This window comes from Gymnoscopelus braueri (genome assembly GCF_963280865.1).
Source record: "Gymnoscopelus braueri genome assembly, chromosome: 7".
Classification (NCBI taxonomy): Eukaryota; Metazoa; Chordata; class Actinopteri; order Myctophiformes; family Myctophidae; genus Gymnoscopelus; species Gymnoscopelus braueri.
In genome coordinates, this window is record NC_137608.1 from 18,155,808 (window position 1) to 18,182,125 (window position 26,318).

The 26,318-nt window shown below is 43.3% G+C and overlaps 2 protein-coding genes and 1 pseudogene across 4 annotated transcripts in view; all 3 read right to left on the reverse strand.

The window, feature by feature from the left end:
• Positions 1–1,545, reverse strand: part of LOC308089269 (calcium/calmodulin-dependent protein kinase type II subunit beta-like) — a 73,611-nt pseudogene extending 72,066 nt beyond the window's left edge. The window contains exon 1 of the transcript XR_013935088.1: positions 1,211–1,545. The product of XR_013935088.1 is annotated as a calcium/calmodulin-dependent protein kinase type II subunit beta-like (transcript). The remainder of the gene's footprint in view (positions 1–1,210) is intronic.
• Positions 1,546–2,743: 1,198 nt separating this feature from the next.
• LOC308088700 (protein transport protein Sec24C) overlaps positions 2,744–26,318 on the reverse strand; it is a 29,389-nt gene continuing 5,814 nt past the window's right edge. The window contains exons 8-21 of one of the 2 annotated variants that reach the window (XM_080433258.1): positions 25,514–25,623; positions 24,836–24,948; positions 24,373–24,564; positions 23,646–23,742; positions 17,391–17,495; positions 16,993–17,160; positions 16,456–16,552; positions 15,977–16,125; positions 15,397–15,535; positions 14,609–14,730; positions 6,172–6,351; positions 5,338–5,544; positions 5,049–5,138; positions 2,744–3,382 (exon numbers count right to left, since the gene is read on the reverse strand). In XM_080433258.1, the coding sequence (XP_080289384.1) occupies positions 3,242–3,382; positions 5,049–5,138; positions 5,338–5,544; positions 6,172–6,351; positions 14,609–14,730; positions 15,397–15,535; positions 15,977–16,125; positions 16,456–16,552; positions 16,993–17,160; positions 17,391–17,495; positions 23,646–23,742; positions 24,373–24,564; positions 24,836–24,948; positions 25,514–25,623 (1,910 nt within the window). In that variant the 3' untranslated portion in view covers positions 2,744–3,241. Of the gene's footprint in view, positions 3,383–5,048; positions 5,139–5,337; positions 5,545–6,171; positions 6,352–14,608; positions 14,731–15,396; positions 15,536–15,976; positions 16,126–16,455; positions 16,592–16,992; positions 17,161–17,390; positions 17,496–23,645; positions 23,743–24,372; positions 24,565–24,835; positions 24,949–25,513; positions 25,624–26,318 lie in introns of both variants that reach the window. The other variant, XM_080433257.1, reaches the window with a different exon arrangement.
• LOC308088221 (eukaryotic translation initiation factor 2 subunit 1-like) lies at positions 19,454–20,497 on the reverse strand (the record flags this gene model as incomplete). The annotated part of the gene is made up of 1 exon (XM_080432628.1): positions 19,454–20,497. The coding sequence occupies one exon, from the start codon at positions 20,495–20,497 to the stop codon at positions 19,454–19,456; it is 1,044 nt and encodes a 347-aa protein (XP_080288754.1).

A 26,318-nucleotide genomic window follows, 5' to 3' on the forward strand; every position in this document is an offset into this window, starting at 1 on the left:
TTTCAAAGCAAAGCCCCATAAGGGGCATACGTGGTAGGCCTACACAATAGCTACAGTCAGAGCAGCTAACATTAGTTTAATGATAGGAATATTTGTCCAAATATCATCCTTTGGTGATAGCAGCTGAGCCCCGCCCCTTTCTCTGTTGCCAAAATTGCTCCCCAAAAACTATGTGGCGCCACACAAAGTGGGATATACCATTTTCCAAAAAGAGATAGACCAAGCAGCATGCATATCTTATCTGTTAAGACGCATGCTAATCAAAACATCACTTGTACTCCTTGTGTCGTTTGCCTAAAAGAAGCTAATAACGCGTCCCAGCCAGATGAGTTCTTTTTGATAGCGACACCATCGTACTGCGGAGTATAAATGAGCGTAGTGGTTTTTTTGACAGCTCGGCGTGTCTTCTTATCTCCCGCTACACTGTAGCACAAACAGAGGGGCGTAACTTCCTTTACAATTATGCTCTACGACACGACAGAGACACGGGTGCCAACATTGGCACAGGGTAGGGTGATCACTGGCACACACTGGCATAAGTGTGAGAGGACTTTTCTTTTAAAATTAAATATTCAAAAAAGTTTAGTCAGTCAAATTGAAGTCCCCTCACATGATCTATATACAAATGACATCCTGCACATAATTCTACATTCATTCAAACCAAACTGATAACTCTGACTGGGGAGGGAGTCTAATGATCATTATACATCCTGATGTGAAAGAAAATATTTCTAAAGAAGAAAAAAAAAAGAGGTGGTTATGTACAGCCTTTGCCCTGTGGACAATCAAAATCTGTTGGAAATATTACATTTTGATGTGGTGTCATAATTAAACTTAATAGTTGACACGATGGCACACTGACTATCAAGATAATGAAAACTTGGCACTTCATGCAAAAAGGTTCCCGACCCCTGCTCTACGAGGTGGCTAAATGGCAAAAGAGTGTGTGTGTGTGTGTGTGTGTGTGTGTGTGTGTGTGTGTGTGTACGCGCGCGCGCGTCACAGAGAGAGAAATGAGCGTGTATTTTGAGAGCTGTCAAATAAGAGCACACCAACACAAGAGTGAAATGCAAGCCAGTAGGGTCGCCGAAGACCGAATAGACAGTTGAAACGCTGCCGTCCAACGGTCTCCAACGTATAAAGTCACACCATAAACCTCCTACTTACCCCCCCCCAGCTCCCCGTACAAATAAATACACCTCCTACTTACTTCCCCAGCTCCTCGTACAGCTGAAATTCGTCCGTAAATCGTGTACAGGTTGTCGTAGCCATGTCTCCCTCTACTACAGCACGTCGCTCTCTCTTCTCCTGTCAGGGGGGTTTCAGCTCCGCTGCTAAATTACTATCTCTTCTCTTAAAAACTCGCCAATAAAGCTGCCGCCTGTTCGGAGACGGCAGTAGTTAATGCTTTTCTTTTCTTTAAATGAGTGTTTTTGGTTAAAGTAGCCCGGCGATAAGACCAGACCGAGGGTGTGTGTGTGTGTGGGTGCTGCTGCTTATTGCTCGCTCTTCTCTCCCCCACTATCAGCTCTCTATGTGCGCTCGGTTTGGTCTGACTGACTGCAGCTCCGCTCCCCAAGCCGCGGCTGAGGAGGAGAAGAGCAGCGCAACGAACCCTGCTGGACAGAGCGTGCAACGGCGTGTGCACCTCCCCGTTTTGCACAGAGCAGGCTATTTCCAAATAGGGCCAATTTGTGAGGTTTTGTGCCTTGCGAGGTAGTAGGCTCTATAGCCCATTGGTTCTCAAAGTGGGGTCTGGGGTCCCTCAGGGGTCCTGGGGGGGAGGTTCCAGGGGGTCCCCAACTAAAGTAGTTAATGCAGCATATCACAGTCATTTTAACCACTTTATCCATTTATATGTTGGCTATTCAAAAATAGCAGAACTACAAGCTCTGATATATATATATTTTTTAACTTCTCTTCTGGTGGTCCCTGACACAAAACAAATTCAGATGGGGGTCCGTGGCCAAATACAATATAAATGTGGGGGTCCTTGATATGAAAAAGTTTGAGAACCACTATATAGCCTACTGTATATTTGTTTGTAATTCCTAAAGAGGGAAACGAAAAACGCATCCTTATCTCTACACTCTAGTCTAGTGCCGTGCCCTGTTTGGCACTGCAATGTTATTTTCATTAGGAAGTGTGCTGTGGGTCTTTATAAAAAATAATTAAGTCCTTCTCATACATGTAACACAATGAGACTAATAAGGCATTTATACTTTTACTTTTTGTCTGCACGTGTGCAGCAGCCTATGCCATGGGTCAAATTATAGTAGCCTACAGTAGGCCTATGACTAGAATTTGGTGGTGCTGTACCTAGCTGGTCTTTGAAGGTTCTGAAGGCTTTTAGCTTAGTCCACCTGTTTCAGATTAGAAAGAAACATCACATGGCAAGAGTGAGTCCTCCCCCGTGTCCCTACCTCCCTCCCCATGACAATCAAACAGCCTAATAAGCAGTATTGTTGCAAATTACAGTAATTGTCCCAATGTATTAACCACTATGACTCAACATGGAGCTGCTAGTTTCCTAAGTAGTGCATTTGGGCTGTTATTGTGTGGTGTATAATGGGTACAGTGGGTACACAGAATCAGATGACCTCAAAGTGCATAGCTCCCAACACAAATTAGATAAATAATTCATCTCCATTCCCTTGCCGTTTTTGGTGTTCACACACACACACTGTAATAAAAACCGCTCCTATGACAAAGTGGGGAAAGTTACATTAAATGGAGTCTTTATTTTTGCTCAGTAGACAGATGACTGGGTATACACATACTGAATAGGACTCTCACAAACACACGTGCACCAAGCACACGGCATCATTCTCCACGTGTGCAACACATCTGAGGTGAGGATTAGAGTCGATATGACAGTGGAATAAATTAACATCTTCAGAAAAAAAATTCAACACACACACACACACACACACACACTAAATGACAAACACAGTAACAGCCTCCGTGTTCATTTATCCATCTGTAACCCTGTCCTGAGTGTACAAAATAAATGTAACTAGACTGACCCGTGGGGGTCCGTTTGGTTACATTTGTAATGCTCAAGAGTTAAATGAACAAATAAAGACTTTCTGTATGACTTCAAACGTTCCCCATGCTTAGCCCTGAAGCTGCACCCCAGTTTCATGTATTCCTAAATAATAACAACAGCAGTAGTCTGTGTACAGAAAAAAAAGAGGGAATACAGGAACTGTGGAAGCTCTGTGCATGTATGTTGGTCAGGTCACTGCAGCATCCTGACGGAGTTGACATGGAGGTGGTACAGGAAGTCAGCGTAAGACGCTCCCCCGTTGGGACTCTTGTCCTCCACCAGCTGGCGCTGTAGGGCCTCCTCACAACTGTCCCCCTGCTTCACCACCCAGAGCTGAGGGGAGCACGCACGCACGCACGCACGCACGCACGCACGCACGCAAATGCATCTAGAATTATTAACGGTCTTGCACGCAAGTCCGGAGGCAACAGACGCACACACAAGCGCAAGGCGGTTCACACGCCTGCGCATATATGTGCATGCATGCTCACACACACACACACACACACACACACACACACACACACACACACACACACACACACACACACACACACACACACACACACACACACACACACACACACACACACACACACACACACACACACCGAAATGTCAGTGGCCACACAGCCAGTGGCATTAGCTGTCAAGTGGAAACACAATTCATTTAATTTATCCTGACACATCTCAACATGCGATTGTGATTTCATGTGCAGTGGATGGGTGCACACCATTCCTGTGCAGACACGATGGACAGACAGTCGTGAGAGACCCATTAGATCAGATAGAAGTATTTGCAGTAGTCAGTGTTGCATACAATTTATATCTCTACTCACTGCTGCCCCGTTACCTTTCACTTTTAGTTTCTGATGTAATTTCTGACAATATTTTTAAATATTAAAAATCACTACATTTAGCTGCCTAAATGTTAGAGAAGAGGCTTGTGAGTGGAATGCAAAACATCTGAACCCCAGAGATCCAGCAGGGACTCCTCTTCTTCAACAACTGCCAGTGAGGATGCCTTGGGCAAGGATCCCAATGCACCTGCTGCATCAGTGTTGCCGCTCTGTGGTGAATGTGTGTTACTACACGTGCACACATTGCAGCGATCACTTACTCCTGTAGGTTTGCACTTTACAACGTCCGGAAGATTAGACCCTTCCTCACCAAGGAGTCTGCCCAGCTTCGTATCATCTTCAGGATCAGCTCCTGCAAATCCCTCCTTGCTGGTCTGCCTGCATGCTCTCTCAAACCTCTACAACTGATCTAGAATGCTGTGGCGTGCCTGCTCTTCAGCCTCCCAAAATGTTCATGTCTCCCTACGTCTGTGTACAATCCACTGACTCCCAGTTGCTGCTTGCATCCAAGTCAAACTCTAGTGATGATCTACAAGACGAACAAGTGCATGGTGCCCCCTTCCTGCAGGATATGATCGAGATCTACACCCCTTTCCCACACATCTCGATCAGCCAACACAGGACATCTGTCCATACAACATATTCGTCTTGGCCAACGCTCTGAGCATCCTAATCTCTTCTTCCTCCTGGCTCCCAAGCTGTGGAATGACCACCACAACTTCCAGTCACGACTGCAGACTCACTCCCCATTTTCCACTGCATTCTAAAAACTCAGACTCTACCTCACCCCCTAGCACTCCATATTTCTTCTTTGCATCTCTACTTGTTGCCTATTTAGATGTTGATTATGTAATTCAAATGTACGTCGTTTACCTGTTCACACGTGTTATTTAGATGCTAGGTTTGATGTCTACCTGCTATCCTAGATATTTTGTAGCACTTCCTGTAACTGTCATCCATTTAACGACTGCATTTACTTGTTGGTTGGCTAGGGGTCATGCCTCCATCTCTGACCGTGCACTTTGTAAATTGAAAATAGTAAAATGATAAAAGTCACTGCTAGAAAATAAAATCTGTGCAAGCATGGCATCACTCCTGGCTGAAAATAAACACATAAAATAGGAAAAAAGGTGACTCACCTTGCGAGCATAAGGCACCTTGTCTTCCAGTGTGTCGATGAAGGATCGGATACGGATGGACAGAGGGTTGTCCAGGATCGGCAGCTTGGTCTGAAGGAACAACATAAACATGCATACAGTATATGTCAAATGTAAATCCAAATGAAAATATATATACACAGCATATATAACTCAATTAGCCCCTTTTACCCTGGCTCATCTTCTCTCTACTTTCTAATGAAATGCCCCAAAATAGCAATGCCAGTAGGTTGAAAGTGGTTAGCAACTCCCGTCTTTGTAACTGGCTCACCTCTCCAGAGGGAACGGACAAAAAACAGCTGGCGTTGAAGAGATGGACCAGGGTGTGCACGGGGACCTGACTGCCCACCCAGAGCAGCAGGGCCAGGGGGCCGTGGACCAGGTAGACGCCCGCGGGGTCCAGGCTGGCGGTGCTGCAGCGCACCACGTCCGCTAGGTTGGGGAAGCTAGCGCCACTGGAGCTGTCTGCTGACAGAGGCTGTGGGCCGGGAAATGAGAGTGACAATACAGAACACAAAAACAGAATCTCAGTTGCAAGGCAACTTAGTTAGTTTGGTCTGGATGCATGCAGTAGGTTCAATTCCGAATGCAGTATGTCTGTTGAGTGACATGCACACTGCAGTGCATTGTCCCCTTGCGGTGTTTCTATGTTGGTAGTAACACGTCCTACTGTGTTGGTACCATGTGTGACACAATGTAACTCGTACCAGTTTCAATATCAGTACTGTACGTCAGTCTTTTGATGCTCCCCAGACAGACTTGAGAGCTGGGCATTAAGACCTAACCACATGAACCCTAACGTCCCTATACTGGGCATGTCATATAGGCAACAAAGTACAGTATATAGGGTTTAAGTGGTATTGTCCTCAGGTTATTTACGGACCACCTGCTGCCACGACATTTGATGTGTGAAATATTGTCACACAACTTCCTGTGCAATTCACCTTCATTCGTTTTGTTAAAACACCACAAGAACAAAGCCTTTTCAAGCTATATTTTCATGTTGTTCATTCAAACATGCTGTACATTTTCGAGCCCACACAAGCTCTCCTGGTAATTTACTGTACTCGGGACAATAAAGTGATGTGCGATGATTGTCACATACCAGCGGCAGCAGCAAGGGGTAGAAGTGAGTGGCTGTGCTGCTGGCGTCCATGCGGAGGAGCTGGCACCATAGCTGGAGCCGCTGGGGGATGGAGCTCTGCAGGCCTGGCAGCAACACCTCACTCTTCCTCAGGCTGTTGATGTAGACGGGCAGCGCTCGCAGGTACTGGGGAAGGACCAACTAACACACACACACACACACACACGCTCACAATTTCTATAATGAATCTATGTTCAAAAGATAGCCGCAGTGAACAATATTGACAAATGTGAAATAATGATAAATTGTTCAAGTTCAGTTAACAATAATATACGACTTCCGGTTATGCAGAGTGAGGAGTAGACGTGTTCTCTCTCTGCTCCCCCGCTTCACATCTCTACCTAAATACAAACCCCACTACCTTCCTCATAAATGGTATGATTTGACTTTATAAAGTTTGCAACTCAGTTTTGACATCGAAGTATGAACACTAGAGCTTCCACTCACGCCAAAAAAGACACTGTTTTAATGGAAGCCGGTACCGCCGCTAGCGACATCAACATGGAGGCATTGACTAGCCTACTAGAAGACCATAGAGCGGCTCTTTCGGCTGAATTTAAATTAAGCATCACATCGCTGGAGTCTAAAATAGATCTTGTACATGCCACTATAACTGATCATGGCCAGCGTATTACATCATTGGAGTCGAATGCGGACTCAGTCAGTGACCGCATTGTTTCCCTGGAGGCGGCCTGTGCGGAGCTAACTGCTAGCAACGCTAAGCTGCGTGCTAAAGCCTCGGACCTCGAGTCGAGGGGTCGCCGTTGGAATGCACGTCTAGTCGGGGTGAAAGAGTCGGTTGAGGCAGGGACGAGGCCTACCACCTTTTTCTCCACCTTCCTGTTCGAACTCCTGGGGGACGAGGTGCTGCCTGAACCGCCCGAATTGGACTTAGCTCACAGGTCGCTAAAGGCTAAACCGGGTGCTAACGAAAAGCCGAGGCATGTTATCATTCGCTTCCACAACCTTCCGATCAAGGAGAGAGTTATTCGGGAGGCACGCAAGCTGAGAAACCTGCAGTACGAGGGTCAAAGAATCGCCATCCATGAAGATTATCCCCAGGATGTTATGGAGGAGCGCGGCAAGTACCGTGATGTGATGGCCGAATTATACAAGCTTGGCTGCCGGCCTGCTCTCCACTTCCCATCCAAGTTGATGATTGCTAACGAAAACGGCGGAGCTAAGGTCCGGTTGGCGTCCGTTGAAGAGGCCCAAAAGTACATCACATCTAAACGCCACTAATCGCAAGTATTGGGTGCTTTGCTTATGACTTGATCTGTTCAGATTTGGGTTTGAGAACTGTATTTGGCCTGGCGGGTGTATTGTTTGCTGCGTGGACTTGTTTAGCTGCTAGCTTGCTAGCCTAGCCGCTCGCTAGCTGGCGAGCTGCAGCTGGACACAAATTAACATTGCCGGGCTGAAGATGCGCTCTTTTTTCTCTTTTCTTTTTTTCCATCTGGACAGTGTACTTTCGTGACGCTCAATCTGATTATTGTATCGCTTGATGTGGGACCAATTTTATTTCTATTCATATTTTTTTGCTCTTTTTGGACTTGACATAATAGTTCGGGCTGGCTGGGCTGTTAGCCGGCTAGTTGGGTCCCTGCCTGGTTAGCCGCGGCTCAGCCAGGACGGCAGCACTGTTTTGATGCAACGCCTTTTTTTTTCTCTCTTTTGTTTGGACATATGCTCATCTCCTCTCCCTACTTCCCCCCTCCCTTTTATTTTTATTTTTATGGTAATGGTGTGTTATGCCGCAACTACATTGAGTTAATATATCCACGGACATGGTAATTGTATCTAGCCCGACTGTTATATTGTTACATGGACTAACCCAGCTGTGACTGATTGACTAGCCTTGACGCTGGCTAACGTTGGATGAGATGACGGGTCCGATTTGTTTTAAATACATTTTAGTTTTAATTTGATCGTTTTTGTTAGATCTTAAATATGTGTGTTTTTGAATGAACAATTGCTTCTCTAGCCAAATTAATTTTGTATACAACAGCCGACTTTATTTATGTTTTTCTCTCTCTTTTTTTATTGTTTTTGTGTACATCAGACTAATACGATTTCCTTTAGGAGTGTTGATTGCGTAGTTTAAACGGCCTTGGGCCAATCATTTATTTAATTGACTAATATTACAGACGCCCCCCCCTTTTTTTCCTCCTTCTCCTTATTATTTTGAGGGCTTGGTTTTTATTTGTCATACTATTAGGCTGGTTGGACCTGCTTTACTTTTGTTAATTTGTTTGTTGCTGTCTACATAAATGTTGTTATAATTCTGGCTGGTACTTTCCTTATGTCACTTATAAACAGTGGTTGCCCTTGTAATACAGAGGAGTACTAGTCAGTCTTATTAGGACCTGCTTTATTTATTTATTTCTGTTTAGCATTGCTTGTTCTTGTTTACATGAGTGTTATACCTATGTTTGTACTTTCCTTTTTTTCCCCTTATAAATAGTCCTCTGGGATAATGATGCTTACGTTAATTTGAGCCATCTGTCCTCTTATATGGGCTTTTCTTTTGACCCTAGTTTTGTACCTATATATAATGGTTGTAATGTGGCCTTGATGCAGTAGTTACCATAATGTCGGTCCTCTGTAGTTGAAACACCTTTAGTGTCGATTTGATCTTTAAATGACTTAAGAGACTTTAAGACGGCCAATTGTTTTTTTTCGCAGGGGGGTGGTGGAGGGGGAGTGGGTGGTGGGGAAAATTCAGGGCTATTTAATTTCTATTTTATTTGGTTTTCAAGTTTTATTGTGAAGGTTTTGTTGTCGATGCTTTATAAATGCACCTTATTTGTGTTAAGATAGGTAGTTTAAATATATAGGTTATTCTGAGCTTACTCTCCCATATATTTTTTACTGTGCAGCCTAAAACTTTAAGTGACCTTAAGGTAGCCAATTATTTTAGGGAAAACAAGTTTGAATGACATTTTCGTCTACATGGTTTTTCCAAATGGTTTTGTAAAAGCTTATTTTATAGCTTCTTTATGTGTATTTCACCTCACTGTGGAGCCTAAACCTAAGTGTAAAAAAAAAAAAAAAAAAAAAAAAAACTTAAAACTTAAAATTTTTCAAAAAAAAAAAAAAAAAAATCGAAGTTACTTTTTAATTGCGCTTTCACTACAGGTTTTATTTGGAGGTTATTTTGATACTACCTTGCGAGTGAAATATTTTCGAGATAGGATAGGTGTACTGTATTATGCCGTTTTTGTTTTACTAATGTGGAATATATTTTGTTACTACCTGCTTGTTGAATGATGTTATAACACTGCTAATCAGATTATGCCGAGTTGTTGATTGATATTTACACTTAAGGTGTGCGCTGAGTGGAAAAGGGAGGGTAATATACCTGTTAATATTTTATTTATAATTTTTTGGACTGTATACCTTTTCTTACTCAGCAGTTTGTAGGGGGGTGGGTTATGGGGTTATCAATTACTGTTTAATATAGGGGGAACGGAAGTTAGGTAGGTAGGATTAGGACTGACTTATGTCAGGAAGGTTTGTATCCGGAGTGATACGCATTTTTGGTGCTCCCTTTGGAACGAGGGTCCGTGTTCTCAGAGAACCGGGTTTATGTATATGTTTTTCTTTCTTGTTTGTTCTGGATGTGTGTGTATGTGTGGGCCCCTCCCTTCCTTCCCTCCTCTCCCTTCCCCTTTCTCTGCTCAGATACCGGCATATCAAAAAGGGTGACGTCGATGAGTGGTAGGAATCTCCGTTTCATTTCTTGGAACGTTAAGGGAATGAACGGTGTCATTAAAGCTGGAAAGATCATTTCACATTTACAGCAGCTCAAGGGAGATGTATGCTTCTTACAAGAAACACATATGCGCACTGCACGGGTGTCGCGTATTAAAAAGCCGTGGATGGGCCACCTGTTCCACTCAAAATATTCTGAAAGCTCTAGAGGGGCCGCCATTATTATACATCGTGACGTTGCATTTGAGTTGAACACCACTGTGTCAGATCCAAATGGACGGTATGTTATGGTCTCGGGCAAATTGCTAAACACCCCCGTGGTCCTGGCCTCAGTCTATGCTCCAACGTGGGATGACGACAAATTTATTTCCAAATTTTTTTCTTCTATACCCAACCTTGATGAATATCAGATAATCATTGGAGGAGATTTTAACTTAGTCCAGAATTTAGATCTCGATAGGTCATCTACTAAACAAAATACTTTGTCAAAATCAGCCAAAGTTTTGCAATATCATGCTGACCAACTTGGGTTAAGTGACCCTTGGAGGACTAGGTTTCCTACTCAGAAGGTGTTTTCATTCTTCTCGCAAGTTCATCACAGTTACTCAAGAATAGATTTTTTTTTACTTGACGACAAATTATTGCATAATGTTCTCTCCTGCGAATACCATAGCATAGTTATCTCCGATCATGCACCGACATCTGTAGATATAAAATTTCCACATAGCAGACCACCCTCCAGGTTTTGGAGATTCAGCCCACAGCTGTTGTCTGAACCCACATTTAAGGACTTCCTTGAGTCACAGATTAAATTTTACTTTGAAACCAATGACACTCCAGATATTGACAGTAACGTATTATGGGAAGCTTTCAAAGCCTATCTCCGTGGACAAATTATCTCATTTGTTTCCCACTTCAGAAGATCGGAGCAATCCAAATTGACAGCAATTTCAGCCGACATTCGAAATTTGGACAGCCAATATTCGGTCAATCCTTCGTCCACCTTGTACACACAGAGATTACAACTACAAGCTCAATATGACTTGTTGTCAACTGGTAAGGTTGAGAGACAATTGTTACAGACTAGGCAGCGTTATTTTGAACAAGGAGACAAGGCGGGCAAGTTACTTGCATACCAGGCAAGGGTGGCCAGTGCCTCCAGACTGATCCCTAGATTAAAATCACCTACGGGGGAGGTTAGGACAGACCCAGGGGAAATTAGTTCGATTTTCTCTGCCTTTTATACAGATTTGTATTCCTCCGAGACCTGTCCACAGGACTGGGAGGGGCCCAATCCCCTAGAAGACTTAGAATTCCCAAAATTGGATGAGGGTTCTGCCACTAACCTTGGAGCTCCTTTAACAGTTTTGGAAGTATCAGAGGCAATCAAGTCCCTACAAAGTGGTAAATCACCTGGGCCCGATGGCTATAGCACAGAGTTCTTTAAAACATTTTGTGACGTTTTGGCCCCAATTTTGGTACGGGTATTTAATGACGCCTTTTCAAAGGGAGAGCTACCCCCTTCTCTATCTGAAGCATCAATTACATTGCTGCTGAAAAAGGATAAAGACCCACTCTTATGCAGTAGTTATAGACCCATATCTCTTTTAAACGTTGATTTCAAGATTATGTCCAAAGTCTTGTCTATCCGTCTCCAGAGAGTCACTCCCGACCTAATTAATTCTGACCAGACTGGCTTTATGCCGGGAAGGCACTCGTCCTCCAACACGAGAAGGCTGTTTAACATCATCTACTCTCCTACCACTAGGGTTCCTGAATTAGTGCTCTCCTTAGATGCGGAAAAAGCCTTTGATAGGGTGGAGTGGAGGTATCTGTTTTACATCCTTGACAAATTCGGTTTCAGCCCTAACTTCATTTCATGGATTAGGCTTTTATACACTTCCCCGGTAGCTTCGGTCAATGTTAACGGTGTGAGATCTGGCCTTTTCTCCCTCTCCCGTGGAAATAGACAGGGTTGTCCTTTATCTCCGTCGCTGTTTGCGCTCGCAGTCGAGCCTCTGGCAATTTGGCTCCGTAATGAAGAGAGGTTTCAAGGCATTACCCGTTTTGGCTCTATGCATAAGCTCTCCTTGTATGCAGATGACCTTCTGTTGTACATTTCTAATCCGTCTTCCTCTGTTCCTACAATTTTACATATCCTAGATCAATTCAGGAAACTCTCTGGTTACAAACTTAACCTCCAGAAGAGTGAATATTTCCCTGTTAATGCCCTGGCCGACGAGCTTCCTCAAACTCTCTTTCCCTTTAAAAAGGCTACAGAGGGATTTAAATATCTGGGAATATTCGTTACTAAAACTTTCATAGAGCTATTCGCGAAGAACATCAGTCCCCTGGTGGAACGCTTTAAGTCTGACTTGGATAGATGGTCCGCCTTGCCTCTCTCATTGCTAGGACGTGTAAACCTGATAAAGATGGTGGTGCTGCCCCGTTTTTTGTATCCTTTTCAACATATTCCGATTTTCATCAGCAAATCTTTTTTTTCTACACTCGATCGGCTCATTATCTCGTTTTTATGGTGTAATAAAAAAGCTCGAATTAGAGGCACGGTCCTTCAACTTCCAAAATCCGAGGGTGGTTTGGCGCTTCCCAATCTCCGTCAGTATTACTGGGCATCCAATATCCATAAAATAACTTTTTGGAATACTAATTTGATTCTTGCAGTACAACCCCAATGGGCCAACATGGAGGCAGCTTCCTCGAATCTCTCTTTATGGTCGGTGGTCTGCTCTCAACTACCCCTACCGGTTAAACAAGTGTCCAAAAACCCTATCGTAGTTAATACATTAAAGATTTGGAACCAGTTTAGAAGGCAATTTGGTCTACACAGGTCCTCAAATCTAGCACCCGTATACAGGAATCATCATTTCCTTCCATCATGTACTGACCCTGTCTTTCGGATTTGGGCAGACAAGGGTCTGCGGTCCATCAAAGACCTTTATACTGACAATGTCTTCTCCTCATTTGCAGCCCTGTCTGCTGAATTCGGCCTCCCCAATTCTCACATGTTTCGCTTCTTTCAAATCAGGCATTTTGTGAAAAGTCAGAACCCTCAGTTCCCGAGCCGACCACCGGAATCGGTGATAGACTCCTTTTTATCCCTTAGAGCTGGTGAAAGGAAGCTTACTTCAATTATATATGACACAATCTTTTCAGTTAATTCGACTCAGTTGGATTCCCTGAGGGCTACTTGGGACCAGGACCTCGGGATTATCATGACAGACAATCAGTGGAATCATGCTCTAGACCTGGTACATACCTCTTCTATTTGTGCAAGGCACAGAGTATTGCAGTGCAAGATATTACATAGAGTCCACTATACCAATGCAAAGCTGGCCAGAATATACCCTGAGAGGTCCGATGCTTGTAATAGGTGTAAACAATCGCCAGCAGATTACATGCACACGTTTTGGTCCTGCCCTAAATTGTCAACATTTTGGTCAGAGGTGTTTAACACCCTTGGGGTGGTGTTGGGTGAACCAATTGACCTGGATCCCCTCACAGCCCTTCTCGGAACCACAGTAACGCCTATTGTGCGCAATTCAACACGCCGAGTTATTGCTTTCACGACCCTACTTGCTAGGAGGCTTATTCTCCTCAATTGGATACACCCCTCTCCTCCTACACACAACAGATGGATTCATGAAATTCTATACTGTCTCAAACTTGAGAGGATCAGGTTCTCCCTTAGCGGCTCTTTGAAGATGTTTCACAAAATTTGGCAACCTTTTCTGGACCACATTGACACCCTTACTATGGTGGAAGAACTCACAAATTAGTGTCTCTCTTGATGTCGAAGCTACATTGGTTCTCCCTCAATGACTTCTTAATATGTTCCACTAAATTTTATAACCTTTCTGGACCTCATTGACTTCCCTACTATGAAAAATAACTCATAAATTAATATTCTGTGCAGAGAAACAACCTCCCCTCCCCCCCCCTCTTCTCTCCCCCTCTTGTTCCCTGGTATGAATGAGTGTCTTGTCTGTTGTTTGTCCTGTCTGTTTACTTTATTATTATCTTCTTTGTCTCACATTTAAAAATTACATTGATTACTGTATCCATTTTACTGTTTGTTTTGTTGTGCTGTGTATTGTTTAAGTGTTGTTTTGTTTTGTTTCTGTTTTTGTCTTGTCAAAAAATCAGACCTCTTTGTTTTCATTTTTTATTGTCATGATGCCCCTGTTGTCTGATAAAAAATAATAAAGAGATTTGTAAAAAAAAAAAAAACAATAATATACAATTATTTGTAACACGACTGCTTTGGAAAACAAAAACTATTAAAAGAATAGTGTGTGGTTGAATGGATGGATGTATCCATGACAATTAAAATGAAAAATATTGCCAAATTCAACAATATCTTATTGTCGAACCTATTGTGATATAAAATGCATGTATTTGGCAGCCCTAAAAAACTGTAGTGTTAACACTGCAGTAAGTAACTTAACCTGATGAAGGTCTCTTGACCGAAATATAATTTTCCCATTTAAAAAACAACAACAAAAACCTTTCTTTTTTGCATTTGAAGACTTTCAAGAGTTTTGGGTGACTGAATTAGGTTTTGGCTCTGTGTTGTTTAGAGGTCCACAATGTGTGATTCAAATGTGGGTTAGCTTGGACATATAGTGTCGCCATGAGGCTGATTAGAAAAACAGTATCTACGTACCTGTCCTGCAGACACCGAGGCAGAGCTGCAGTGTTTGCGGTAGGAGGCGAGCGCCTCCGTCACCTCTGCCTGCAGTTCTTCCCTTAGCTCCTGCAAAGGGCGCTCCAGCGCTGCACAGTATGCTGAGGACAACAAAACAATGACAACATAGGCTTGGCCGGTCAAATCCGGATGTTACGTCTGTGGCGCCCAACGTCCATCCACAAGGCAATTTTTATATATAAGATAATTGCATTGCAGAAGCAGTGCAAAGCTTTAGAGCGTTAATATTTGGATGGTGATATCGTCAACGTTAGTTTTCAAAACAGTGGGCGCAGGTTGGTTAGCGGCAGCTGTTCAAGCCCATATATTGAATTTAGATTTCCCCAGGCATATATTATACTGCACTGATATCCAATGTGCCACTGACCACCACATACGCTACCTATGACAATAATGACGATGGTCGTCACAGTCGGAAAGGTTGTAAAAAACTACATGGGAATAGAAAATGAGGTGCATAAAATAATAGATTTTTAAAAAAATAGCGTGTTTCATCGCGAGCTGCGAGCTTTTTCGTTTTTGCAAGTGTTTAATCAGACTAATCAATTTAGTCAATAAAAAATAATTGTTCATACATTTTTTAAATAACAAAACTCGCTTCTTGATTATTCTATTTATCGAAAAAGTCATTGATAGAATAATCACTAAAATCATAATGGATAGTTGCAGCCCTTCATGGGAATGAATGAATTATGTATGAGGAAGAGTTGTTCAATGCGTAAACCGCTGATGGGTTTCGTACGTACTCCTCTTGCAGTAGAAGGTGAGCAGGGTTTGAGCCTGACAGTGGCGGAAGATGTCCTGCAGGTTTTGAGAACAGCGCAGAGTCAGTGTATGAACCCGGGTTCTCCTCTCGCCTCTCTGGCTGCTGTAGGAAAGCACCACCTAATACAGAGAGAGGAGGGCGTGATATCATTTATATCCAGGGTTCAGTTTGCCTGGGGGAGCCCTGTTTGTTTGCCTCTGCTTTTGACAACCCCCCCACCCGTCTGGTCAATCATTTTTTTGATTGATTGTGATTTTTTTTGTTTTGGTCAGACTGAAAAAATGTGCATTTCCTTTTGGGATATTTATGTTTGATAATATCACAATTTATCTAATTAAAATCTTTTCAACTGTTATAATGGAAATGAATGGCAGTCAGATCGGGATGAAAACGTGCCCAAATTTGGTGTCATGCGTGGATACGTCATACATGACTGACGTCATAGACTGGCCACATGAAGTCCGAGATCCCACGTTATTAGACCCTGTCTTGTTGTTTGTCAAATAGAAACATCAACAGAACTTGACTTGATAACGGTGATTCTGCTGCACCTACTGCACCTGTATTGCGACACCCCTCTTTTCATCCAGAGGCCTGCAGTGCTTGAGCTCCACAGCCAGCGTGGTGCGCCAGTCCAGGGTCGCTAGGGCCACCTGACTGGGGCCTGGCCCTGGGACAACCATCCCAAAACACCCAGACACTCGCAGATCTGTGGAACGCGTGAAATGCTTTAGAGAGGACATCCAGATATCACACTTGGTGTCACACACACACAGACAGGAAACGTACGCAGGACACGTAATCTCGCTCATGCTTTCAGGACCTCTCGTGCACATGTTATCTCTTTTGCATTCCATCTTTCTCTTCCACTATGGAAGCGAATGCTCTCTCTCTCACACACACACACACACACACACACACACACACACACACACACACACACACACACACACACACACACACACACACACACACACACACACACACACACACACACACACACACACACACACACACACACACACACACACACACACACCTTTGCTGACGTGTATCTTGAGCTGAGCTTTGTAGCCTGTCTCTGTCTCCACACTCCTCTGCAGATCGGTGCTGAAACGCTGCCTGTCCATCTCACCCTGTGGGGGGGGGGGGTGGGGTAAGAAAGGAAAGTCCAGCTGTTGATGTTAACTGCATACAGTATAAGAGACATGATCTCTCACTCCAACCAGGTGATGAGTGCATCAACAGAGCTGGTGACTAAAGCCTGATTTGTACCTGATTTGTTGTAACATTTTCCAGACTGACGGCGTCATAAGATGGAGCATACATTTGCTGTGATATGAAGTGTCATTATCTTCACCAGGCCAAAGGCCAGGTACGGACATTATATTTTAATGTCCGTATGTGTGTGTATGTGTGTGTGTGTGTGTGTGTGTGTGTGTGTGTCATTAGCATTGTAGTATTTTCTTCAAAACACACTCGTACCATTTCCTTCTAAACTCACGCAAATCGTGCCACATTATCTCGAGAGTCATGTGATGAACACGTATCACACCTATTTTTGAGCTCCCCCTACCTGCAGGTTGCTGTAGGTGTACAGAGCTCCTCCTGTCAGATAAGGAACGTGTCCCGGCCAAGCCCCTCCCACCTCTTGCTGGGACAGGATGTAAAGGTGCACGCCACAGCCCTGACTGATACAGTCATTGGCCAACGAGACGGCAAACTCTGATGGCTGGAAGATGGACTGGTAGATGGAATCAAGAGTTGCATTCAATACAAAGAGATTCTAGAACAAGAGACGACTAAAAGCCTTGTGAAGAATTACTGCAGCAGCAATGGCAACATCAGCATAAAAGCTAAACTAAATGTGCAAGAAGGCATAAGAATGTATACAGATACCTTGATAAGTTGTATGCTATAGCAGCAACATAACATAACCATGTGTACAGGTGTGAGCATGCGTGCATATGTTACCTTTGGTTTGTTGGAGCCAAAGAACGCTGAGGAGCACTGTGCATGAGGCCCCTCCATCAGAGGGGCAGTATGGAACATCAACAGCTTCCCTGGACAGCTCATCGCCTATAGAGCAGCAAAATGAAAAAATGAATTAATTGGTCATAATAGTCTCAATTTGAATTTAAAATAATTCTGGTCCGAGTCTCAACTAGGTCTAGACATCCTAGACAACTTTGGTCTTGGCCTTGACTTGGTCACACTTTAGGTGGTCTCAAATACAACACGACTATACTCAACACTTACTCTAAACATTCACTTAAATAAATTTTACATTGAAACCATTTAGACTTCCAGACAAGTAGTATGGAATATATCAGACTGCACCTTGAGTGCACTTCAATTGGCATTACAGCTGTTATATGCAAAAGATGATGCATGAAACAGTAAGAACGCAGGTATGTAAAGCCATGTACATGCTACCAGAACATTCCACTGCTCAATACATAGAAAACTAGAAAAAGTGCTCCTAGGAGCACAGGTCTCCGCCAGATCAGGTAGGTTATTGTGGGCCAGCAATGATGATGGAATATGAAGAATCGGACAGAATCGCCATATCATGATATTAGACTGGATATCGTCTGTGATTTTGGATATTGTACTATTATGATATGGCATAAGTGTTCTTTTCCTGGTTTCATCTTATTGGTACTCTGTCTCTGGCAAATACACAAAATTAAGTACTTGTACTCGGCCTGAATAAATTCTAGTTAGTTGTCTAGTTCTTAGATAAATCGGTAAAACCGGTATCGGCAGGTCAGACTTAAAAAAAAACGGTAATCGATATCGGCCACGGATTTTTCAATCGGTGCATCTCTAGGACAGATCCATCTTGATCACATGACTATAGAGAGGTGTACCGATTTGTGTGATGTTTGGACAAAATCGATAGGAGTAATATTAATTTTTTTTCAAAAGGGTGGCATTTGTTCTTCAATGTAGTGCGAATGTGCGCGCAAAGTTTCACCGCAATCGGATGCAGCGTTCATGATTTGAGGCATTTTGATCAAAATGGGTAAATCCTGCAAACTTTAGATGTCAATCTTAGCCAATCAGGATGGAATATGAAAAATCAAACAGATTCGTCTTTATCACATGACTATAGAGATCATGTGTACCGATTTGCGTGAAATGTGGCGCTATAAAAGGCCTGGCGGAGACAATAAATTAACAGAGTGCCTCCAGGTTTCATATAATAATGGGTTGTATAATTAGTGTGGTTGCCCGAATGGGCAACCAGACTATAGTACTCTACCGACTTTATTTCATTTTCTATTCTACTTTTTTTATTTATTTTTCCCAATTTCGTGCCATATGTCATAATGACCGGCTTCATCGGGAATAGACTGCTTGTACTTTGCTAAGAGATTGGTTGCATAGTTTTATTGATATTGATTTATTAGTGCATTACATTTCCCCATCCACTTATACTTTGCAATTGCCCTGAATTGCGACGCGTCTCGTTATTATTATTATCTTACTATCTTACTACTATATAATTGACAAAAGCTCCGAAAGTTCGACAGCGATTCGCAAGCACAGGATCACTCCACATGTATATCGTCCCACGATATATCGCGATACGTTTTCGTGACGATATGTATCGTTTTGAAAAAGAAAAATATCGTTTTCAATTTTTTTTTTTTTTTTTTTACAATAATAATAATCAGGCATGCAAACAGCCCCGAGGTGAAAAGGGTGACAACATGTTTTTTTTTTTTCGGGTCAGGGGTGTCACACTATTGCCCTATTTGGATTCAAAACGGCTATTGTAGCTGAAAAGCTACAAGTTCGCATATCTGAATAATGCAAAAACAGAATTATTTGTTTGCATTTGCTTTTTTTCTCCACCATATATTTTTCATAATAAAGAAAGTGCGTATCGTATCGAAATCGTATCGAAGTTGTGAGCCAAATATCGTATCGTTTGGTGAAATTAGTGTATCGGCACACCCCTAATGATTACACAGGCAGGCCCATCTGGAAATGTCCCGAATGTCCCAATGATGGCCTATTAGATGAGCTTAGTCCTCTGCTTGGGCTACCATCTCCTCTGCGTCATAATTTACGTCCACCTCAGCGTTCTCTTCCTCTAGACTCTCCAGTTGATGGGCCACCACCTCATCAGCGTTATCTTTCTCTAGACTCTCCAGTTGACGGGCCACCACCTCATCAGCGTTATCTTTCTCTAGACTCTCCAGCTGCCGGGCCAATTCTATCTCATCCGTCTCGGTCACCACTTTGGGCTCCATTTGGATGTTAAAGATGCCCTTCTTCTCCTCTATCTTCTCCTTGATAGCAGCCATGGCCTGGTCGAGGACAGACAGGCCCTCTTTGTGCTCCAGTGTGGTCGTAGTCATCATGAATCGTGGATGAGCGATCAGGTTTATATTAATAGGCATGGCTTCCGTCGAGAAGGCCCGGCCTGCCCGCAGGGCATCTTTGATGGCATCAATCCCCTCATACCCGTAGCACTGCACTTCAATGTCTGCTCTGATTGTGACAGCCTGCGGAGTGAGTCGTGTTTTGATATTGTCAATCAACACGTTCCTCTCTCTCTCCGTCAGGTCCAGGCCATCGAGGATTGAAGGATCTGAATCAGCCTGTTTGAAGACATCATACGCTCCATATCCGGGCCTCTTGTATTTCTCGTCGAAGACCCAGGCAGTGCGCTGAAACAAGCTCTCCAGCTCTTCATCCTTGGTGTATTGAAGCATCTCAGCCACGCGTCGAAGGATAGTGTACACAGTTTTGGATTTGGTGAATTTATCTGCACACCTTGCGGCATCCTCTGGGGAAACTCTTCTTTTTGATAAATCAATGTATAGTTTCTCGTTGTCTACATTGATGACCTGTACACACTCATTGCGACCTATGCGGATGAGCTTATTGATGGAGCGGATACGTCGACGTGACAGCTCAGTGAATAGGATCATGCCCTTGGTGTTGTTGTACTCCAAAAGGCTGGCATAGGCAACCATCTCCTCAATAGACGTCACCGTCACCATCACAACATCTGTTACCTCTGGTAACCGGTGCTGGTAAAATCGACATCTGAGTCCTGGCATCTCTGTGATGTATATGGTTACAGAATATGTACTGGAAATGTTTATTTATGTGTCCTGGCTCTCCCTCGCTCTCTGACCTGTTCTACCTCTTGCTGTGTCAATTAAATCTCTAGTTGTAATCTACAGGTGTAAAGGAATCATCACCCTTTATATGAGCTGACACAGCACTCTGGTCTGATGTCCTACACAACACAAGCCTTTGCCATGCATGCACCGATTTGTGCAGGTGCTGTTTCAGTTAGTACTTGCTTTAAAAACAATACTTGAGTGTTCAAAAGTACGAATTACAAAGTACATTTTATATCAATGTATTGCTGAATTTAAATATTTTCCAGAAATATATATATATATGAGGTTGTTATAGGATGGGTAAATGCAGAGGACGAGTTTCACGTGTGTGCATATATGTACTAATGACGGTGACAGAGTTGACAAAATGTTGTGTTTTTTTCATTCCACAGCACAGTTGCAGTGAGTAGACAATACATTTTTCAAAGTTACTTAGAGTTCTATTGATGCCAATAGAATTACACATTTATTTATTTTTTAAATTTAAATTTTATATATATATATATATATATATATATATATATATATATATATATATATAGGTTTGTGTATATATCTTATCTTACTACTATATAATTGACAAAAGCTCCGAAAGTTCGTCCGGGGTAAGCAAGCACAGGATCACTCCACTGTTGATCAGAGCTATGGCTATGTTTTAGGCATCTTACTCCACCTCGATATGTGATCAGACTCGACTTGATTGATTCAAAATTATTGTGCAATTAAAGACTACAGACCACCCAACTAAATAGGTTGCTTCTGAAGGTCACATACCAAATGGAATTGAGGTTTGTAAGAGAAAGGGGTTGTCTTTTGGTGTCCAATGCAATGTCTCCCCCTAGTGTTCACATTTAACCTCACATTTAGTTATTTTTAGCATTTAATTTTTTCTCCATTTCTGAACATTTCAACACATCATGCAGATTAATCTGATTTTAGGCTTGAGTGCATCTCAGTCCAGGGCCATACATATCGAGCCTATGTGACATGTGACACACAGACACGTCTTTGTTGTTTATTCATTAACTACCTTCAACCTAATCTCTCAAGAACCGATTCTGCTCTGCGTTTGAATCTGTCGGGGGGGTTCGTCATATCGCGTACGCACTGGCCTACAAGTGGGCGTGCCTTCAGATCAGGAAGCAGGCCGCGCTTTACTCAATCAAATGTAGTGGGCGGGATTTACGTGTCTGCCGATCCTTCCCCACGAGAAACAAACCGAAACTCATTAACAATAGCGTCCTCGGAGAAGATATTCACATTTTAACTTGCTTTCATCATAGAAACAAGTGGGCTTATAACCAAAACGACCCATGTTCTCTGGGAGAAGTGATGTTAGTGTTCCGTGTAGAAATATTGTTAGTGGGAATAAAAACATAGTCGCACCACCGGAAGTGAAAGGCTGAAGGCAGACCAAAACATAGACATATAAAGGTAGACGCCTCCTTCGGCTCTGAAGCGTTCGTATCTCGGGCGCGCTTCCTTGTTCCGCAGGGCTAGCCTATCACTTCCTTCCGCTTCAGCAGGGGGCGTTCGGTAGGCCAATCAGAGGCAGGTGGGGCGGGTCTTTTCTCTCGTGCAGCAACTAGTCAGTTAGACGCGCTGTGATTGGCCAGTAGTCAACGCGATGTGATTGGTCAGTAGTGAAACAGCCCTGCGGAAGAGCCTTGTATTGAGATACCAGTCGCTCCAATGAACTGCAGAGGCCAATGAGGTATCTAGGTTTCTATATCTATGGACCAAAACCCCGGTTTCCTTGCGCACGTGTGCTACGTCGACTTCCTCCCAGAGCCAAGTGAGATAGTAAAAAACTGCGGAGGGCGCTGTTTTTCCATTTCATTTGGCGATGGGTTCCCTGATTGCCTTCAACCTGACATCCCTAGTTTAGGCATGTCATTATCGGCAAGCATTAACACAAAAGAAATGAATGAATTTGTATTATTTATTCATTTATTAGTGTGGTTGCCCGAATGGGCAACCAGACTATAGTACTCTACCGACTTTATTTCATTTTCTAGATAAACTTTTTTCTTACTCGCTATTTCTCCCACAGTTAATTTTTCCCAATTTCTTGCCATATGTCATAATGACCGGCTTCATCGGGAATAGACTGCTTGTACTTTGCTAAGAGATTGGTTGCATAGTTTTATTGATATTGATTTATTAGTGCATTAAATTTCCCCATCCACTTTAATGGAAAAGTGAAAAAACTCAAATTCAAGTATTTTTTTCTCAGAAACCGTAAGAGCTAGAGTTACCAGATTTGGAGGGGAGGTATTGCCAAATTATTTAAACAAATATTACACCACAGCCTAATGGTGGCGCTATAACAGCCCACTTTACCTTTTGGCCTATAACTCTTGAACCGTAGGTCGTAAAATCAAAATTTAGATTCCTTGGGTCAAGACGCAACTTCCCATATAGGCCACGCCCATTTGCGTCCGGAAAGATTTTCCGCCATTTTGAATTTTCTTCAAAACACACTTTTAGCTCCTCCTCCCACATTTTGTCCAAATTTTACAAAAATCGGTACACATGATTTTGTAGTCCTTACCGTTTGTCCGTAATTGGCTTCCAAAGTTAGAGGGAGGGGCCCGTTTTACAAAGAATGCCAAAAATCACAAACGAAACGTCCGATCAATCCCAAATTTGAATCACATGTCGAGGGTGCTTTACTCAACAAATCCCCAAAAGCATTTCCACTTTGACAGGGGGCGCCACAAATGCGCAAAATGTCACCGTATGATGCAAAAACATGATTTTTGGGGGGATCAGTCCCTTCAAAATGAAAAGCAAGTGATCTCAGGAGTGAGGTGACAATATGATTGGGCCGTTACATTTGTGGGAGGGTCCTGTTTCTTTAGTGGGAGGGGCCTATTTCCTCAAATCAAAACGGCACGTGTCACGAACGCGGGATCCGATCAGCACCGAATTCGAATCGCACGTCACGCGGCCTCCGACGGTATACCTCCAAGCGTATTCCTCGAGTCCAGAAGGCCGCGACCGGCGTCGGCGCAACCATACTTTGCAATTGCCCTGAATTGCGACGCGTCTAGTTATGCATCAGATCCATGCTCACCTGAAATATGGTCAAAGCTGCTTTGAGGGGCATCTCCAAAGGAACTCCACTGGAGTCATCACACTCTGGACTGAACAGAGGGAGACGCTGCAACACACTGACACACACACACACACACACACACACACACACACACACACACACACACGCAACGGTGAGAATCAGAAGAAAACATTGGAGTCATACTTTACTGGCCCACTTAATGTTAAAGATTTGTTGATCATGCCTGAAGGTGGTCATCAGTGACCGAAACGTTGCTTCTTTGAATAAGTTGCTCCTGTACTGCGGCAGTTCTGCAGTGTACTCTTTTTATTGTTAAAATCTCCATTTGGAATGCAGGGCAGGACCATCAACTAGATGCTAGTTGATGGTCAGACTGGTCTGTGTGGAAAAGACTGTTAAGCCTGATTTTATACTAAGTTGCACGCTGGTGTTGCATGGCGTACATAGCAGATCTACAAGCTCACAACGCGTCACATTCGCATTGTGAGCTTGTAGATCTGCTATTTACTGAGAACGACACCGGCACGCAACTAAGTATAACCGAGGCTTTACCTGCCAAGGCTGTCTATGCAGTCTGTGTGGATGTGACTGTTACCTGCAAAGGCTGTCTATGCAGTCTGTGTGGATGTGACTGTTACCTGCAAAGGCTGTCTATGCAGTCTGTGTGGATGTGACTGTTACCTGCAAAGGCTGTCTATGCAGTCTGTGTGGATATGACTGTTACCTGCCAAGGCTGTCTATGCAGTCTTTGAGGGCGACGAGAAGCCCCTCCCTCACAGGGAGCTGCAGGTCCTCTGTCTCCGTGACAACCAGCATGTGTGGGCGGAACAGGGCGGGGCTGAGGTCGTAGAGGTGGAGCCTGCTGTCATAGGTCATCAAACCCACACGAACATCTGATTGGGCAGCACCGTCCTTCCTCCAACCAATCAGATAAGGACATAAACTGACTACAGTGCCACACCAAAGCTGAGCGGTTACGGCTGATTCATACTTAAAAATAGCCAATCTAAAAGGGTGGCACGTTGTGAGCTTGTAGATCGGCTATTTTCGGTGTGTGACAGGGCAGACAACCAGATATAAAACAGCCATTATTCAGCTTGCTTGAATTGTTGGATACTATTCAGCACGGTCTGTGTGTGTGTGTGCGTGCCTGAGCGTGTGTGTGCATGTGTGTGTGTGTGAGATACCTATTGAGAAAGGCGAGTAGAGATTGTATCTGTTGTGTTATAAAGTCCAGATGTCCTCCTCTCAGTGCGGAGGCAGATACGTCTACAGCCAGCAGCAACACTGCAGGTTCATCCTGGGGTTGATATGTACGGTATAATGCAATTTTACATGTGTGATGATGCTTCATAACCATTACGAGTAAAATCAACTATTTTATTTTTGGAACACAGTTCTTATATGACTTGACGTTAAAAACGTTATTTAAAACGACTCCGTGACCCAGTGGGGGTAACGAAAGTGACATCAAACTTCAAATCTATTGACGTACATACTACAGATGCAACGGTTCGGTTAGCTCCCGGTTCGGTTCAAACCTCGGTTCTTGGGTCACGGTTTTCATCCGTTTTCGGTATATTTTGGGAGGGGGAGTTTGAAAGAAATATTGAAAATGTTTCCAAAATTATTTCTCCAAAAAGAAAATGAGCTTTTCCATTCTGTCAATGACTTCAACTCGTAAAGAAAAACATCACTTTACGGCAATAAAGCTATGGTTAGCTCTTGGCTGTTTTCATCTCTCAATAAGAATTGAACCGTGGATGGCGAACTGTACGAGTCAAAATTAAACAGAGAACCGATGCATCCTTAGTACATACAAGGGCACACACACACAAACTTGACAATAGTAAAGTTGATCTAACCTTCTGGGAGTTGAGGATCTCATAGGATCCCATACTGAGCTCAGGCCTCTTGCCTTTATCGACTCGGACCCCATCCACCCCCTTGGTGGGCTGGTAGTACTGCCAGGCCACTGAGACACACAGACACGCACACGCACACGCACACAGGGAAAATAGCCAACCAGAAACACATAGTAACTGATCAGATGGAGACATATCACAACGCCTTGCATCACAGTGTGTTGCCAATGCCAGCTGTAGATCTGATCAGCTATTTTCAAATAGCCAAAGTATAAAATAGTGTTAAAGTGATTCAACTGCACCTCATTTTGCTGGGAACCCCCTAGCCTAGAACCCCCTTTAGGACCCCTGGGGGTACCCAGACCCAACTATTCTATTTATGTTATTGATATTTGACATTGCTGCCTGAGGAAGACAGGTGGTGTCGCTCCTCTATTGTTTTTGCATTGGATTTCTGCCTCGGCGGGAACCCTAGGACTCTCCACTTTTTTGTGTGGCATTGATATTTGACACACATAGTCAATGTACTTTGCCATAGACTACATCCTTCTATATTCATAAATGATGAATATATGACTGCATATGCTTAGATGACAGAACAACAATAAATTGTCATCTTCACTCATGTCGAAACTGATAAATGGCGAGCTATGTGTGGAAATGACCCAGTTTTCTGTCATACATTTGTTTCGTACAGCAAATGAGGCCCAATGTGTGCCAACAAACACTGTTTGACACTGAACCCCCAACAAAGAAAACTAATCTAACCTAATTGATCCAAGCAGAAAAGTGTAACGTACAATAA